Here is a 16,783-nt window from a genome sequence, read left to right as displayed (position 1 = left end):
AGCTGGGAGTTCCAACTATGTTAGACAGGCTCAATGACAGCAGGTTACCTAGAATTCAAGAAACAAGAAGACACTTAAGATTTCAAAACTGCTATAGATCTCAGAAAATCCTAATATTCTACCAACTCAACCTTGGGAAAAGCCGGTTAGATTTGCTTTAAGAAACTATTATCGTATCTGTACTCTTCTTTAGTTCTCAGACAGAAGAAAAGTCAAAGTGCAGGTGAAAGCTCATATGCCTCTGTGCTCTATTGCTCCGATTAGTTCAAAGGGAACCCTTGCAGTGAGACAAAGGAGATAAAGGTGCTCCCATGCTCTGTGTCACCCACTTCCATTAAGGACAAATAGCCCTTATCTGCCCAAAAAAGTCTGAAGTGTTCTTATATGCTGAATTTCCAATGCTTGAGGTGCATTGCGTTTTCCATTACCATATAATAAAACCCATAATCATTCCTCTGAATTAAATCAGACAATTTAGGTGTATAGTCCTCAAGCTCTGGTTCGAATTTCAAGTATCAATTTAAAAAGTCTTTCAACAAAATAATTGAAGCACAATAATGCAAAAAACAATGTAGGTGTTTGGTAGATTCAATGCAGATTACATGTACTTTGTAATCGTCATAAATATAGCTTTCATTATCAGAGAAATATTTTTTTACAATTTACTATAAAAGGCTACCTTTGATACACACGCCTGTTAGCACACTGAGGGCCCGATTCACAAAACTAATCTGAGACAAAATCCTAAACGTACTACTTTTGGTATTCACAGAAGGTATTTAGTAGTAGTAAAGTTAGGATTTTGTCTTAAGTCTGTCTTAAGTCTGTCTTAAGTCTGTCCTAAGTTTGTCTTAAATTTATCTTAACTGTATCTTAAGTCTGTCCTAAGTCTGTCTTAAGTCAAACTTAAGAAAAAATCCTAACTTTACTACTACTAAATGCCTTCTGTGAATACCAAAAGTAGTAAGTTTAGGATTTTGTCTTAGATTAGTTCTGTGAATCGGCCCACGAGTATCTATGGTGGTACAAAGAGGTACTTCTGTTACAAAAACATGGCAGTTGTGGAAAAACTGCTTTCATCTGTAGTGCACCATTTTAAGTAGCATATTTCTCATGCATTTTAATTGTGTACACATTATATAAAAATGTTTTCTTGTGAATGTAGTGTTCATTATTTCCTGCTACTATTGTGTTTTGCTCTTAGGTGTTCATGGAGTAAGTCATTTATGATGAGACCAAAGTACAATGTTGAAATCCTATAGAAGTAGACTGGTCTATATGAAAATACACTTGTTATCCACTCAATTCACCCTTACTGGATATACTCCTGAAGAGATAATTCAGGCATGTCGCAAAATTATGATTGGGCACTAGCTCCTAATGAAAATGACAAAATAGCAGTTATAACCATGAATCATTCTTCAGTTACATCAATACTGTACAAAACTAATTGAAACCATAGCATCTGTTAAAGAGTCAACAATGTAGAACAGCAGATGCAACTCGTGGTTCTCAGATCGTTTAGTCTATATGAGAAAGGAGATGCATAGGTAGGAAAAACGGTACAGGTTGAACAATACATCTAAATCACTTCCTGATTTAAACGAAACCAGGAGAAAATTGGAGGAAATATATGCTTGAAGCGATCTCTGTGAAGGCCCAATTTTTCAATCCAAGGTAAATCACCCAAAATAACTATTCAAACTAGCGAAACCACATATATAGCACATAGATGGAAATCCCCCTGTTAATGAGATCCAAATATGACCCAAACCAAATGGCTAACTACAGTTTCGTAACAAATCTATCTTGGCTGTGCAAGATTCTTGATACATGTGTGGCCATGCAACACAACACTACTATACCAATGTGGCATTAGAAAATGCTGCACCACACTCAAAGTCCTAGAACCTCATTCACTGCATGTTGGGTGATGGCACCACCTGCCTCCTTAATGATCTCGATTTGCTGGTGTCCTGCAATAAAGTTGATCATTATTTTTTCCTTCACGTTCTTAAGACATATATGAAATGAGGGGTGAGGTCCTGAACTGGTTCCGCATCTTCCTGACTAATTATAAGCAGCTGGTCTGGCTAGACAGCGTCACTGATTAATTTGTGTATAGACCCAGAAGAATGCTAATGAAAGGGTGGTGTGACTATCCACCAATATTCAGACTGCACACAGATCTACTTAAAGATATCCTCCAACCTGACATTTGTGATCTGAAGCAAAGTCTCTGGAACATGAAAACTTTAATTGCTGCAAAGTATTTCAAGCTGAATCTAGAGTAATCAGAACTCATTCTTATCTTATCGTCATATCTGTATTTGAGTAATACTCACTTGCATGTACACGATCTTGTAGATCGTTTACCAACCCTTCCATGTAACATGCAGTGGTCCATTACTTTCTAACTAGATTTGTGCAATATAAATACAAATACACACATACCTACATCTGAATACCATCACTCAAAATTCAACTGGACTGCTGCACATCTGCACAATGACGACTTTGCTCCCTGTTTGTCAAATTGACTCAAATTGTTGTGCATATGGGTCGCATCTTTATTCTTCCATCAACTCCCTTTCCATCACATAGCAGTAAAAGCAAAAGTCAAGTTTTGCACTGTAAGGAATCTTTAACCTTGTGACGTCGGGTACTTGCACACACCATGGTGTTATTCAGAACAGAGTGCCTGATTTATACTTCGGCGAACAGGATATTTCGTCAAAAAAGTGACTGATATGCGGTCCAACATATTACAAGTGCATTATATCACATTGTGATACAGTGGACAGGATATCTGTCACATTTGTAATGGAGTATCCTGTCCCCAAAATATAAATAAGGCCCAAGTATGGAAAGTAAATGCTATTTTTGTATAGTGTTCTGACAACTTTGGTAAAGTGTGTAATTTCCCAAAATACATTAATAAATAAAATAGTGGAAGGGTTTACTTGAAGAATTTACCATCTCAATAGAAACACATAAGGGATTAGGCAGGTATAAAGATCTAATTTATTCCCAAAAATATGGTGTAAGAAAGGCAAATGTTTTGTGGTTCATATCGTAGCACACAATTCCTTATGTAGGCAATTGAAAGGATGTGGCAAGTAGCAAGAAAACCAGCTCTAAGAATCTTTATATCCACATGGAGTTGTCTGGCTGGCCCGGGCAATCCTTTGTGATGGGATAGGCAGGCAGAGGGTGTGTATCAAAATTTTTAAAAAAACTTTTAACTTTCAAAATGATTTGTACTGCTTTACTTTATTCTATGTCTTCAAGCATGTGGCAGCCTAGCAGGGGGTCTGGTCTGGTGGAGTCATGTGACAGCAATGGCTGTCTCTATTTAGCGATTATAAAATCCATCTCACGCACGTGCAGCTACAAGGCAGTGGCAAAGGTGGTCAGCTTCATTTGCACATTTAGGTGTAGTGTGAAGTCACACTGATCCATTCAATAAGGGCTAGAGTAGAGCATGTGGGGCTGTGTGTATGCATTGACTTTTTTCCACCCGTTTCCTTCAGAGGCAAGTTGGCATGCTTGATTCCTCTGCTCAGACAATAAAAGTATGACAAGGATTCACTATGACTGAATCCCAAGGAATTTTTGAAGGTCTCCGTAGGTCTGTGAGCAGAGAGTGTTCTAGCCAGTGGCGTAACAAAGGCCCCCCGCAACCCCCACAGTGCAGGGGTGGTCGAGATCCAGGGGGACCCTTAGCATAGTACCCTGGTCTGAGCCCTCCTGAGTGAGTCCAGAGGTGGGGCCCCTCCATGGACTTTGCAGGTATGGACAAGGAGGCAAGGCTATGCCTTTCGAGCAGAACATCTGTTTATATCAGGGAGTCTGACTGGTCCAGTAAATCAAATCTGAGAGAGAAAGGTGCTGAGGATCTTCTAAAAAACATAGCTTGCCTCGTACAGAAGTGCCTTCAAAACCATAGCAGATATCTAGTGAACACTGCAAGGCCGATTCACAAAAGCATTTACGAGTATGGAAAAAATTTCTCTTCTTGTACCCTTCTACTCTGACGTGCCTTTGAGAATTGGCTCCGAAAAATCCAAAATTGGAATAAAATGGGAATTTTCAGAGAATATTTATATGCAATTTGCACGAACAGGATGAACTGTGCCCTCTTTGCACTTTTACTAACAGGGAAGTTGGCCATTTTAAAGCCAATTCTCAAAGGCATGTAAGAGTACAAAAAAGTAAGACTCCTATAGTTCTACTTCCTTTACTTATAAAACGGTTTGTTTATTGGCCCTATATAAATATGTACATTTGACTTACACGATCCTCATTGCTATGTCTTTGAGATGTTTGGTTAGCTTTCCTAACATTTTTACAGCAATAGTGCTTCTGAAACCCTTTTTATACGTCAGCATTTCTGACGCAAATTAAACAATTTTTAGCACTTTTATTCATGTTTTTCCCATGTTGCATCATATGAGCTCTGATTTTACAGCGTTAATCCGCTGCAACACATTGATTTACTGTTAGCATTGATACGAGGTGGAACTTTGCTTTCTTTAGTTTATGAGGTAGAGACACTATTACACTAATATAACCCGCAATAAATGTCGACTGCTATTGTTAAGATAGGAGTTCTGTATGCATTCATGCAACCAGAGAAAAAACCCAGCGAGCATGAGGACGGAAGAGACAGATACAATGAGATTTGAAAGGACACACGGTGCACGAAGAAGGTATAAGCAACGTCCGGGCTACCGCCTCCTAGTCTCCAGAAAGCACAGCATAGAGGGCCATATGTATGAACACATTTTCCCATAGACACAGAATGGGTAAAACCCTTTGATACATCTGGCCCTCAGTGATTTCTAGCGATGACTTCCAGAGACAAAATGATACTACAAAAGTCTTTGAAAAAAGCACTGACGTGCAATAAAATATGAGAGAAGAGCAACAGCACAGGAGCCCGTGGTGAGCTAAGCTCACGTCTTGTAGCGGGCCTATGATAAATGGAAAATCGTTGCAGGGGAGCGAAAGTCAGCGAGTCATGAGAATAACAAGTGAAGCAAACTTGCCAGCATGACTTTGAGGAGATACTGTATTGCAGCGCTGATTCGGTAGGCTCAGCATAAACAGACACAGAAAATCGAGTTGTAAAAGTAAAAAAGAAAGCCAGAACCATAAAGGAGTGGAAAGGCCAAAAGTACAAACAGTGAGGCCTTTATGTGGCGGAAAATGACAAAAAATACCGACTCTCATTTATTAAATTTGAGAAAGTCACCAGAAGATAGATAAAGCCAGCAGTCGAGGGTATTAAGAATAAAATGCAGTCAATAAGTTTATATCTATATTGCTTTACTAAATACTTCAAATGCCTAGAGAAGAAAATACTCATGACAAACACAACATAAATGACTAAAAACATAAAAGGACACATGATTGTCATCAATAACCACCATCAACATTGACGATCAATGATATGAGATCTACATGATTTCAACAATGACAGACATAACACACACCCTAGAAACAACATTTAGAGCAGTGTTTCCCAAACTGTGGGCCACAAGCCGATTTTGGGTGGGTCTCAAACAAAGTAAAAAATAAAGATGCCTTTAAATTCTGTATTTATCTTGTCATATTTGCTGCACTTCAAAGACAGAGGTTAAACGTCAGACCACATCTGAGGTGCAAGATTGCCTCACATACATAATTGCTTCGGTGGTTGGATGGGAAAAATTCAACCTAATCCTTAGTCTCCGGCTGGATGATAGACCCCCTTTGTGGTGGTGGCCGCCTACCCCCTTGCTGGCTCTGCTTTAAGCTCATTGCCTCTGTTGCTGGGTCATCTCTGCACTACAGAAGGCCCTCCTTACCCCATACCAGTTCTCAGTGATAGTGGCCAGACTTGGCTGGCTGCTGTGCGAAAAGTTGTACCGCAGAAGGCTGGGAGCTGCTCCTCCGTGGCCCGTGTTGCAACGGACAGCCCCCTGCACTGAGTTGCGGGCCAATGCTTGGAAGTGAGAGAGACAAGGAGGGTGGTACGACAGGAGCGTGGTTGCCACTCTGATGTTGCGGCCTCCCAGTCCATTAGGTCGTGGACAAGTGCCCACCCCTCGGGGTATCACCGGTGGGGGTGCCCTTGTGGGGCACCCTCGCCTGGGCCCACTGCTACTATGGTGAACCACTCATGGACTTTGGGGGCCTGATGCAGTTGCCGTGGTGTGGGCCTCCTGATCTGGTGTAACTACATCAAAGGTCTTCAATCTGTGAGGTGCGCCCCCGTGGGGGCGTGCATGGGATACCAGGAGGGCACAAATGCCTCTGCAAGTACATGGAAATGAGGATGGCCTGGAAGTGCGGTGATGTTTATTTGCCGCATTTTGCCACTGGAATTATTCAGCAGGAGAGAGTCACATTATGCGGCAGGGTTGACTAAATTATGCAGCAAGAAAAGGTAAATTATGCAGTGCATTTTGTGGTTAGTTTTACTTGATTATTTTGTCATTTTAACTCATGGTAACGCAGTCAGGGGAAATATTGCACCTCATTAGTACCAGTTTAACACCCAAATACAGCAGTAAGCAACTACAAGATTACCAGTGAATGGTTGCAAAGGGCCTTCCACTGCTGCCGGAACACTTTCAACGTTTTAAGTAGCTTTTGTTCCATTTGAGCTATAATTTTTTTGTTGAAATCTGCAGATTATTCATTATGTAGCGAATGTGGTAAACTCATAAGTATGCGGAAAACGCTGCTGCTGCAGAAACCCATAATTCCAGTGGCCCTGGATTTAAGTGACTCAATTAACTAACAGTTGGTAAGAAGGCTGGTTTCTTTTTTAACTTTCTGCACTAACACCACACCCTTCAATTTCAGGCAGAGGCACTTCAAAGTCGGCATTACCTATTCAGGGGCAGTTTTTTCTGTGAAAGCTGAGACCAAGGGGTAGCAGGTAGAAGGCTAGCAGGGGTGCATTCAGATAAAGAGCCCTAATACTCTCGACCCCTGGGGCCTCACAGTAATGGCCCAGGAGACAGAGGAAAGGAACGAGATTCATAGATATTGTCAAAGAGATGGCCCATTATAGGGAGCACTGTATGGGGACTCATTTTTATGTTTAAAATGGCCATAGACAGCTTCTTCAGACAGATACCCCAAAGAAGGAGACAATATAAGTGCCATTAATCAGTGCAGCAGGTACTACTGCCAGGTGTGTAAGTGGCCACTGCTGGTTATCATTAACGAAGCAGATGCACAGGACTGGGGACCAGGGGGTTCAGGATCCCACTGCATCACAATTATGACTGTCTATCTTTAAAGAAGAGGCATGAGAGCTTATTTTCCTTTCTTGCATTAGGACCGAGGTGATGGTCCGTCATGGTGGGGAAGAGGTAAAAGATGCAGAGGAGATTTCCTGCTAATCAGGACTGCAGTTATCATTAGTGCAGCAGGTGTAGTTGCATTGGGGTCCAAGAGTGTGAGGGACTCACATCACCTCAAATATGGAGAGCAGTATGTTTGGGATAACACTTGTTTTTGCTTGATGTATTTGCTGTTTTATAAGTCTCATATTTAGTGCAGTTTATGAGCTATAGAAAAAGTACTCCTGAAATTAGCTCATAAGTCCTGCACGCAGCCATGTCCCTCCTGCTCCCCCAATCCTTGTCATAAAGTTTTGGAGGGGGGCCCGACCTCAAAACATTTTGCTTTGGGAGGGCTCAGAGCATAAAGGTTTAAAGATTTCTAAACTACAGGGTCCTGAAGCAGTTCATCATGGCTTAAACCCCATAGCTGGCATCTCATCCCAGTCTCACGCCTCTGGAGATGAGGTCACATTTCCCTGTGAAGTCTTTCCATCGGGTGAGTGGTGAAAACCACATTTGTGAGTCTGCCCTGACATTCCTTTCATCATTGGTGTGAAGGGTCTATTCATGCCACTTCCTGGTTCCCTGCTCCGACTATTTAGGGGTTGAGGCGGGAACTGACCATGTGATATAGCCATTAATACAAGTGCCCAGCACTCCCAGCACATTGCTGTGCCCATACTTCCAGTCCTTGATAACATAAACTATATAGAGCTGCTGGGATTGGGAGCAGCTGCTTGAAGAGGTTGATATCTTTCAACGGATGGTCCCCTTCACCCTTGAGCCTAAAATTAAGGTGATTCTGGGATGCATTTCAAGGATCTTGTGGGCAACAGCTGGTATTACATGAGGAGATGGTTGATGCTAAACAGTCTAAGTTCCATTTTGATTCATGCAAAAGTGCCAGTTTAATGGCAACTGAATCTTCTGCACCTGCTGAGTGGAGCCACTCACTAGAAGGAGCTGAGAGCGATGAGGATATGAGGTCCCTGCTTCACGCAATGCAGGGTTGTCTGGTATTGATAGAGTAAAAAGTGGACTCACTGGGAGCCAGACTGGAAACAATTTCAAATTAGTTGAAATATGTTGGCAGGATACAGGAGGTGGAGCAGCACATTTTCAATGCAGAGGATGATCTAATAGCAAAAAGCGAAACACTTGAAAATAGAAAATTATTTCAAGGTCATAGCTGAAAATAATGAAGATTTTGAGGTGAGCTCCTGCCACGATAATATACAAGCACTGGGAGTACTGGAGTTGACAAATACGGGCAGGCTGGAAGACTATGTGGAACAAATGCAAGTGTCCCTTTTTGGTTTGGATGACTTTTCTCATATGTTGCCTGGGAAAGGACCACAGAGATCCCTTGCTAGTAAGCCACTGCCCAGAGCACCTGCCATGCCCTTCCTCACCGCCTCCTAAATTTCAGAGACTGTGACACTGCACTCTGTTTAGCTTAGGAGAAGTGCCCTCTGTCCTTTGATGATAATATCTATTCGCTCTTTCCTGATTTTAGCATTGCAGTCCAGGCGGCGAGGTATACGCTTGTTCCTGTCAAGCAGAAGCACCAGCAAATCTTCAATATGTTATGCTTTTCCCAGCTTAGCTCTGTGTTTCCTATTGGGGGAAACATCATATCTTTCAGACCCCACCCTCAACAAGCCACAGACTACCTGCAGAAGATTCCTGGTGGTGATTTAAGGAGGTCAGTCACCGGCGACCTCTGGATCCTTGACTTCCTTAACAGACAGACTGAAGACTCAATGACACTGCATTCTGGCACACAGAGCTATATGGGTATCAATTGTTGCTGACTTGTTTTTTTTACTCACCATGCATTCTCTCATCACCGGTCCGTAGTGAATACTAATCTGCTTTGACACAGACTCCTGCCTCACTGTTGTGTTTTCAGCTCAATGCTGTTCCCCGTCTCCATGTTCTGGCAAATTGATGGTATAAAGTAATCAAAGTGCAATTGGGGTGGGGGCGGCTGCCTCATCATTTAGGGTGGGCCTGTCTGGTAACCAGGAGTTATATAACAGATCCCTTCCAAACTCTTAACATTTGTCGAGGATCCTTAAATGGCTCTCTTTTTTATTCAGGTGTGTTACCCCCATGCAATGAAAACTAAAGTGGATGCAATTTGGAGTATTTTCTGTTTTATTAAATCTACACTCTCAAGGATTTTGTGTTAGTTCACTGCCCTGGTGGGTCTGGGCTACCAGTGTGGGTGGGGGGAGTGTCCAATACAAAGGAATGTTATTGATATTTGTTATTTCATGTTCTGGCTTTGTATACAGGTCATGTTTTGGAGATATAGTTGCATACTCTGTCACTATTGCTACCCAGACAATCCCCTTCCAATGATAGTGCTATATGGTAAGCTTGGCTCGAGCTGGGCTGTGCAAGCTACAAATTTGTATGTCATGGAATGTAGGAAGCCCAAAACCCCCTTAAGTTGAGAAAAGTCCTTTCATTTCTAGATCGCCATCAGGTCCACTTTGCACTTCTGCTGTAGATTACGTTTGCCTTGTCTCAGAGCACAACTTCGACTCTACATGGGCTGCATACAGGCTGCTATCATACTACTCTTATTCCAGTGGAGTATCCATTTTAATATAAAGGTGACTCCCTTATCACCCATTAGATTCCCTAACTAATGAATAGGAACGCTAAGCTATCACTTGGGAGAGACTGGGTACATAAATTATTACTTTTGTGAATTGCTACAGGACCAATGTAGCCAATCCGCGTTTTTAGACCAACTGTGAGGGAAGGTCCTCTCTACTTACCCACACTCCTTACTATGAGGTGGAGATTTTAATTGCGTTCTGCAAAACAAATTCAATAGGTCTTGTAGTCCTCCAAGCTACCAGAACTTTAGCTCTGCACTCCTTATGGAAATGATAAATGAACACTATTTGGTGGACATGTGGAGAATTAGTGTCCCCCCACCAGCAAGGTAACATTTTACTCTGGGTTGCATGGCGTGTGGTCAAGGCTGGATTATTGGTTGCTGTCTCAGGATATGAGAACCTGGGCACATAATATCCAGCACTGACGCTCACCCTCTAAGGTCATTAACATGTGTAGCTGAGTCTAGGAAATAATGGGTTTGTTCCAGCACTGTTTAATTGGCGCTGGTCATCTACCACTCTGCTAGATACTGTTTTCATTTACAAACTGCAGGTTGAAGTTGCACAGTTCTTTGAAGATAATGAGGGTATGGTGAACTTGGTGGGAACATTATGGGACGCATTTAAGGTTACCATTTGGAGTTGCACCATTGCTAAGCATGGTGGAGTCCTACACACACTTCAGGACCACCTGACTCGCTTAGAGAGATAACTCAAGTAATTCGTGATAAATCTAGCTCAATGAAATGACAAGACCCCTCTCAAGCAGATCAGAACTAGAATAATGAGTATGACGAGTTGTTGTAAAGAGAATTTAACTACAGGAACAAATATGCACATGCTAGAGTCTATGGAGTGGGAGGAAGGCCAGGACAATTGCTAGTCGCTTTAATCAAGAGGCAAAGGGCTGTAAATTATATTATGGAGTTAGACAATCCACAGCGAGAGAAGTGTAATGAATCTACTCAGATCCTCACTGTGATCACAGCGTTCTTTAAATTACTATTTACCTCCACTAGCACTAACCAACCTGAGAATGTTACAAAATACCTTGACAAGGTGAGCCTTGAGTGGCTGAGCGATACCCACAGACAATTTTTAAGACTAGGCATTTACTCTAAATGCAATCCTTGCAGCTATTGCTTCACTCTTCACATGTAAGACTCCGGTAGCTTTCCGGCAGAGTTCTACAGGAGATATGACCCATTACCCCCAACTACTTGCAATAAATGAAGATGCTCAGCAATCAGGGCTTCTCTCACAATCCATGTGTGAAGCTGTTACCATCACATTTTTGAAGCCAGGGATGACCCAATTTCTGTGTGACTCATATCAGCCCCTCTCTCTGTTGAATTGTGAAGCCAAGATTTTAGTTAAATTGGTTGCAAATCGGTTGAAACTCCTGCTACCGCAACTGGTGCAACCTGACTAATCTGGTTTTATCTCCAGATGGTCAACTGCCTGTAATTTGCATATGTTATTCGCTCTCCTACAGGATTTAAACCCTGATCTTGATGCTATTGCAGTCTTTCTGAAAGCCACTAAGGCATTTAACTACCTGGAGTGGGATTATCTCATTCCTACACTGTTTAGAATTGGTGTTCCTCGAGCTTTTCTTGGTTGGATATGCCTAGCCTATATTCAGAGATGCAGATAGAGTGCTTTTGGAGTCTTTCAGATTAGCGGGAGGCACTTTGTAGGGCTGTCCACTTACCCTCTCCTGTTTGCATCGGCTGCAGAGCCAATGGCTGCCAAACTCAGACAGCATTACTCTGCTTGTGTACTCCACTACACATGTAAAGTTCATGATGGATATAGAGGACTGCACACATGGTCATATGAAACTGTTTTTCGGTGCCACTATGGGCCAGGCAGGCACTGGGAAACATTGTGAAGGCAGTGCAGATGAGCCTGAAAAGTTGAGTGCAACTTCCTTGCCCTAGCAAGAAGAGAAGGTTCGGTTTTGTGTGGCCTGCTGCACAGCATTGTTGGACCATCATGGAGTAGAGCATGGTGAACTTCAAGTTGCCCCCCTGTCTAAGCATGTGCACCCAGGTGATCATGCATTTAATGTTTGGGGTATTGGGGGTGTTGGAACCCGGGAGAGGCTAGGAACGAGCACTGATCAAGTTGGAGCAGGGCCATAGGGGCCTATCTTGGACAACACTGAATTGGATTACGAGGAGTAGGAAGAAGAGCCGGAGGTGGGCGAAGTAATAGACCAGAAAGTGGAGCGACATGTGAAAGAGCATGTCTGCCAATGGTGGGCTGACAATTTTGGAGGCAGGGTGGAGTTAAAGAGAGAACTGTTGTATTACAAGAAAAAGCAGTACCAATGAAGAGCGAGATCTCTGAGCACTGAGGGTGGAAATAATCGGCAGGCAGTTGACAGTAGATTCAATTTCTAAAAAACTAAATATGGTATGTAATGTCTTGACCTAGCCCATGTACTGACCGAAAGATGGATAGCAATGGTCTGGAAATCCCCTTTGACTCCCCTGTTGAAAACCTGGATTGCCGATCTCCGTAAATGGGCCGCTGCAGAAGTGGACCAGTGGTCATCTTTAGCGAAAAGAGTGAAAAAGCCGCTCCCCCCTGGAAAGCATGGGATAAATATATGGAGGCATTGCAAGCCAAAACAGACAAGAGGCTGCCATGAATCCACCAGTGAAGACATACTGAGGTGCGTTAGTCTACAGAGATGTATTGGGGGTCGTGGAGGGAATGTGAACATTAAATGCCCTTTAGCCTGACCATGCATGTAGGTGTGAGGGGGCAGTGGAACTGAGGGAATAGTGCCATGCTTCCCTCCCTCTCTCTCCTCTCTCCTATTCTGGTGTGCCAGGATGGGCCCCTCACCCCCTGAGGGAAGTCGGAAGAACAGACAACATAAGACATAGACACACAATCACATGGAGGCCCAGTTGTGGAGCCTTGACCTGGTGTAGAATGAGGGGGGAGACCTGGAGATGTTGTAACATGCAGGACCACAAAGAATAAATCCAGACACTGCCAGATAGACTTCACAAAGTTCAAAAGTTTACCCGGGATAGAATGTTAAACCAGATATGTGGGTGTAGCAGACAGGACATGGATAGGGTTGCATCTACACACAAAAAGGCAAGTGCTTACAAGGCATCCCAAAACAAAGAGATAACTGAATGAGAGCACATATTTGGGAAAATGTATGTGTCACAAGACAAAGAACTGATTTGTATGCATAAAATGTCTATGTATTTCATTATAGTAAAGGATGAAAACAATAAAAAAAAACACTTGGAAAAAAAAAGAGGGAAGAGATCTCTGGAGGTGGCGAGTAAAACCATGGCAGAGGGGACAGCATCAAAAGTGACGCACATCTGATGGCCACGTAAGAGACATATAGGGTGAAAAGAGTGGTACGTTCTGTGGAGGTTGAACAGGAAATGGCGCATTTGTGGAAAGGTAAATATGTGGTGGATCAGGGTACAGGAATAGAGGACGCCGAGGACTAAAAAAGTAGGCCAAAATGGTAAGTTGGTAGGAAAAAACAGGCAGAGGAGAGCAGTAAGGAGTGTAGCAAGAAAGGATAGTAGTCGGGACAAGGTAAATTGGAGCGTAAGGAGGTCACACATAAGAAACTGCCCTATATGGGTATTACAAAACCACTGGGAGCGCATCTGATGACATGGACCTGGAAAGGAGAGCATATGGAGGTCTTTGTTCTCTTGCTTAGAGAGGTACGTGCAAAAGAAGGGTTGAAAGAACAGGAATATGAGGTGGCTTGGTGGCCAAGGGAGTCAGTGACTATAGAGAACTGGATGGCAGCATTTTTTATCAACACCAGTGCATACTGTAAAGAAATACCCAGAGCAATGCATTGATCCCTGTAAGCATATCAACGTATTAAGGAAAGCTCAAATATCATTATTGCCATTCTAGCATGGGTATGTTTTGATGAGGAATTAAGGGCATGACTGTCAACAGATCTGGACTGAAAATGGGATGTGTTAGATAATGATCTGCAGCTCCATGCCAGGGCACAAAGTAGGTCTGCACCCACGACCAACATGGCCGGTGGGCTGCTGCTGATTTATTGGCCCTCTCAAGGTAACCCCACCCAGGCAAGGGTGGGTATTGCAACTGGAGCTCCTGGGGCAACAGGATCGCATGGCTTCTGTTGTAGTCATAAAGAAGGATATTGCATTTTTGAGTACTGCCGCTTCAGGTATGAATGTTCGCGGTGCAATGGCAGGCACGCAGTTACCCACTGTGATGTGCCTGCCGGGACAGGGAGGGACGGGTGCAGCTTCCACACAAAGGGGAGTGCCAGGAGGAGCACTGAGGCCTCCTCCTCCAGGAGTAAAAAGCAGCATATGCAAAATGAAGCGGCTGCGGGTTTAGGTACAAGCGTATGATAAACAAAGGAGGCAGAGTGGATGAGGCAAGGGGTTTTGTTTGTTTTTTAGTTGAGTTACAGTGATCCCAGGGAGGCTTGGTGGGCTTAGAACTTGCTTTCTGCTACAGCTTTTTCTGAAGTGGTGTGGGTCAAACTGATGAAGGAGGGAAGGACATGGCAAATGGAAGGACAACTTCTAAATTTGCCTTTAAAAAACGCAATTATCCCCTTGATAGGGTGTGCAACATAGTTTTAACACTAAAAATGTATTACTGTGTGTTTTGTGTCCATCTCTATGGGAGGGCATTGACTTTGTAGCCCACATTGTTTTCCTTGTATTCTCTGCACTCCAATGCATTCCGAAAGAGGTGCATTGCTCCTGCACATGCGTGCGCCATCTTAAAAGGGTGATCTACCCCTTTTCATGCTTTTATGTTTTTCATTGTTATTCTTTTCTTTAATTTATGTTTTATTTACCAGTATTTATCCCTCCCAGGGGAGCCTGGTGAGGGATAACCGGGGTTGTTGGACCCTGGTTCTTCCTTTGTTTCCACTTACCCATTTTTCTTTCACTCTAAGGCATGCTATTTCTGGGCCACGCCCACCGAGCTTTGAGCAGGGATTTAATGATGCTCGTAGTGTATCTGTGCTGATCTATGGGAGAGCACTGACTTTGTAGCACATTGTTTTCTTGTATTCTCCACACTCCGGTGTATTCTGAAGGAGGTGCCTTGATCCTGCACAAGCGGGCGCCATCTTAAAAGGGTGATCTACCCATTTTAATGCTATTATGTTTTACACTGTTGTCCCTTTTCTTTTAATTAGGTTTTATTTACCAGTAGTTCTCCCTCCCAGGGTAGCCTGGTAAAGGATGACCGAGGTTGCTGGACCCTGATTCTTCCTTTGTTTTCGCCTTATCCATTCTTATTTCACGCTCTAAAGTGTGCGCTTTCTGGGCCATGCCCACCAAGCCTCCAGCAGGGATTTCTGTCCCTCGTAGCGTGTCTGTGCCGCTCGCATGCCAAAGGCAAGCCCATCTGTGCCTGTCCATACTTAGACCATGCTCAGTGCCAGCCCCCCTGCTTATTTTAGCCCCCACTGAAATTAACCTACTCTAGAGATTTGCTTTTGGGTCTGAATGTTGAAGGTAAGACCCATGACTGTTTGTGTCTTGAGGTCCTTAAGACCACCCAGGATAAAGATTATCCTGTTCGCGTTGTAGGGACTCTGTAGCCTGGATAAACACTAGATGTAAAGAATATATTACTCCTATGGCTACGTGTTCCACACCATCTCTCACAAATTCTGTTAAGTGCACTCTTTTAAATGCCAGATCCTTAATGAAACATAATTTTGAATTTTTGTGAATTCATGGACAGTCACCTCTCCTAGATATCGATTGGGTCGCTGAGACGTGGGCCGATCAATCATCAGGACCCAATCTAACGGAAGCTACCCCCCAATTTTATCCTCCACCACATAGACAGAGACTTTTGAAATGGGGAGGGCCTTGCCCTGCTATTTAGAGATATGCTGCCTGTAGTAATCAAACAAGTACCCTCATCTGATTGCGAAGCTTTTTGTTTGTTTTAGGATTCAACTCTTTAATAATCAATCCTTTCGGGACGTATTCATTTATCACCCCCCAGGGACAAAGGAAGATCTTTACTCAAAATTTTGTCTCCCTCCTTGAGGAAGGTATAACTAATTATAATTTCACTTTGACCGGGTGATTTTAACTTTCACCTAGAGAACTTGGAAGAGAGCGACACAGGAGCCATAACTGAAACACTTGAAGGTTTAGAACTAGCCCAACTCCTGAAAAATCCCACCCATATAGCTGGACATACACGTGATGGAGTGTTCTCGAACAACTCTCAGGTGGTTGTGAAAAACCTGATCCCTGTAACCTGGTCTGACCACCATGCTGCTCGTTTTTACAAAAAGCTCAAACTGAAATATAGTTCGGAAAAAACCTTAACCATAAGATTAAAGCCCATGCCTGGAATAAAGTTCACAGTGAGACCCTTAAAAAAATCCTTTTAGATATTTTGCTTCCTCCGGCTGAAATTCCAGAAATTCCTCCAAGTGCACTAACTTCCTGCAATCTGCCATAGCCCGCACTGTACCTCGGAAAACCTTTAACTCTAGGAGAAACAAACCCTCTCCACAGAGGTCCACAGAGAATCTTAGGCTACAAAAACAGGCATGTAAAAGACAGGAGAACTTTGGAGGAAGGCCTATGATCTTGTAGAAAAAGAAAAATACAGAATCTGCCTGAGTAACTATAAAGTATTCCTACTCAAAGAAAAATCCACACATTTCATGCAAATGATAGCAGCAGCAGAAAACTCTGCTAAAGAGCTTTTTCAGGTGGTCACTAACCTGATCTCGCCTACTAGGAATACTATCATAAAAAATAGCCT

General features: G+C 43.0%; 1 protein-coding gene across 1 annotated transcript in view; it reads right to left on the bottom strand.

Moving 5' to 3' along the window:
• The window catches only part of LOC146829045 (gamma-aminobutyric acid receptor subunit beta-4-like), a 584,921-nt gene that overhangs the window by 1,120 nt on the left and 567,018 nt on the right, over positions 1-16,783 (bottom strand). The window contains 1 exon segment of the mRNA XM_085606649.1: positions 16,443-16,454. Within this exon segment, the coding sequence (XP_085462775.1) occupies positions 16,443-16,454 (12 nt within the window).

The sequence above is a fragment of the Triturus cristatus genome, chromosome 5_2 (genome assembly GCF_964204655.1).
Source record: "Triturus cristatus chromosome 5_2, aTriCri1.1, whole genome shotgun sequence".
In the NCBI taxonomy this organism is placed as follows: Eukaryota; Metazoa; Chordata; class Amphibia; order Caudata; family Salamandridae; genus Triturus; species Triturus cristatus.
Note: the sequence above shows the minus strand (reverse complement) of the source record. Positions and strands in the feature narration are given on the sequence as shown.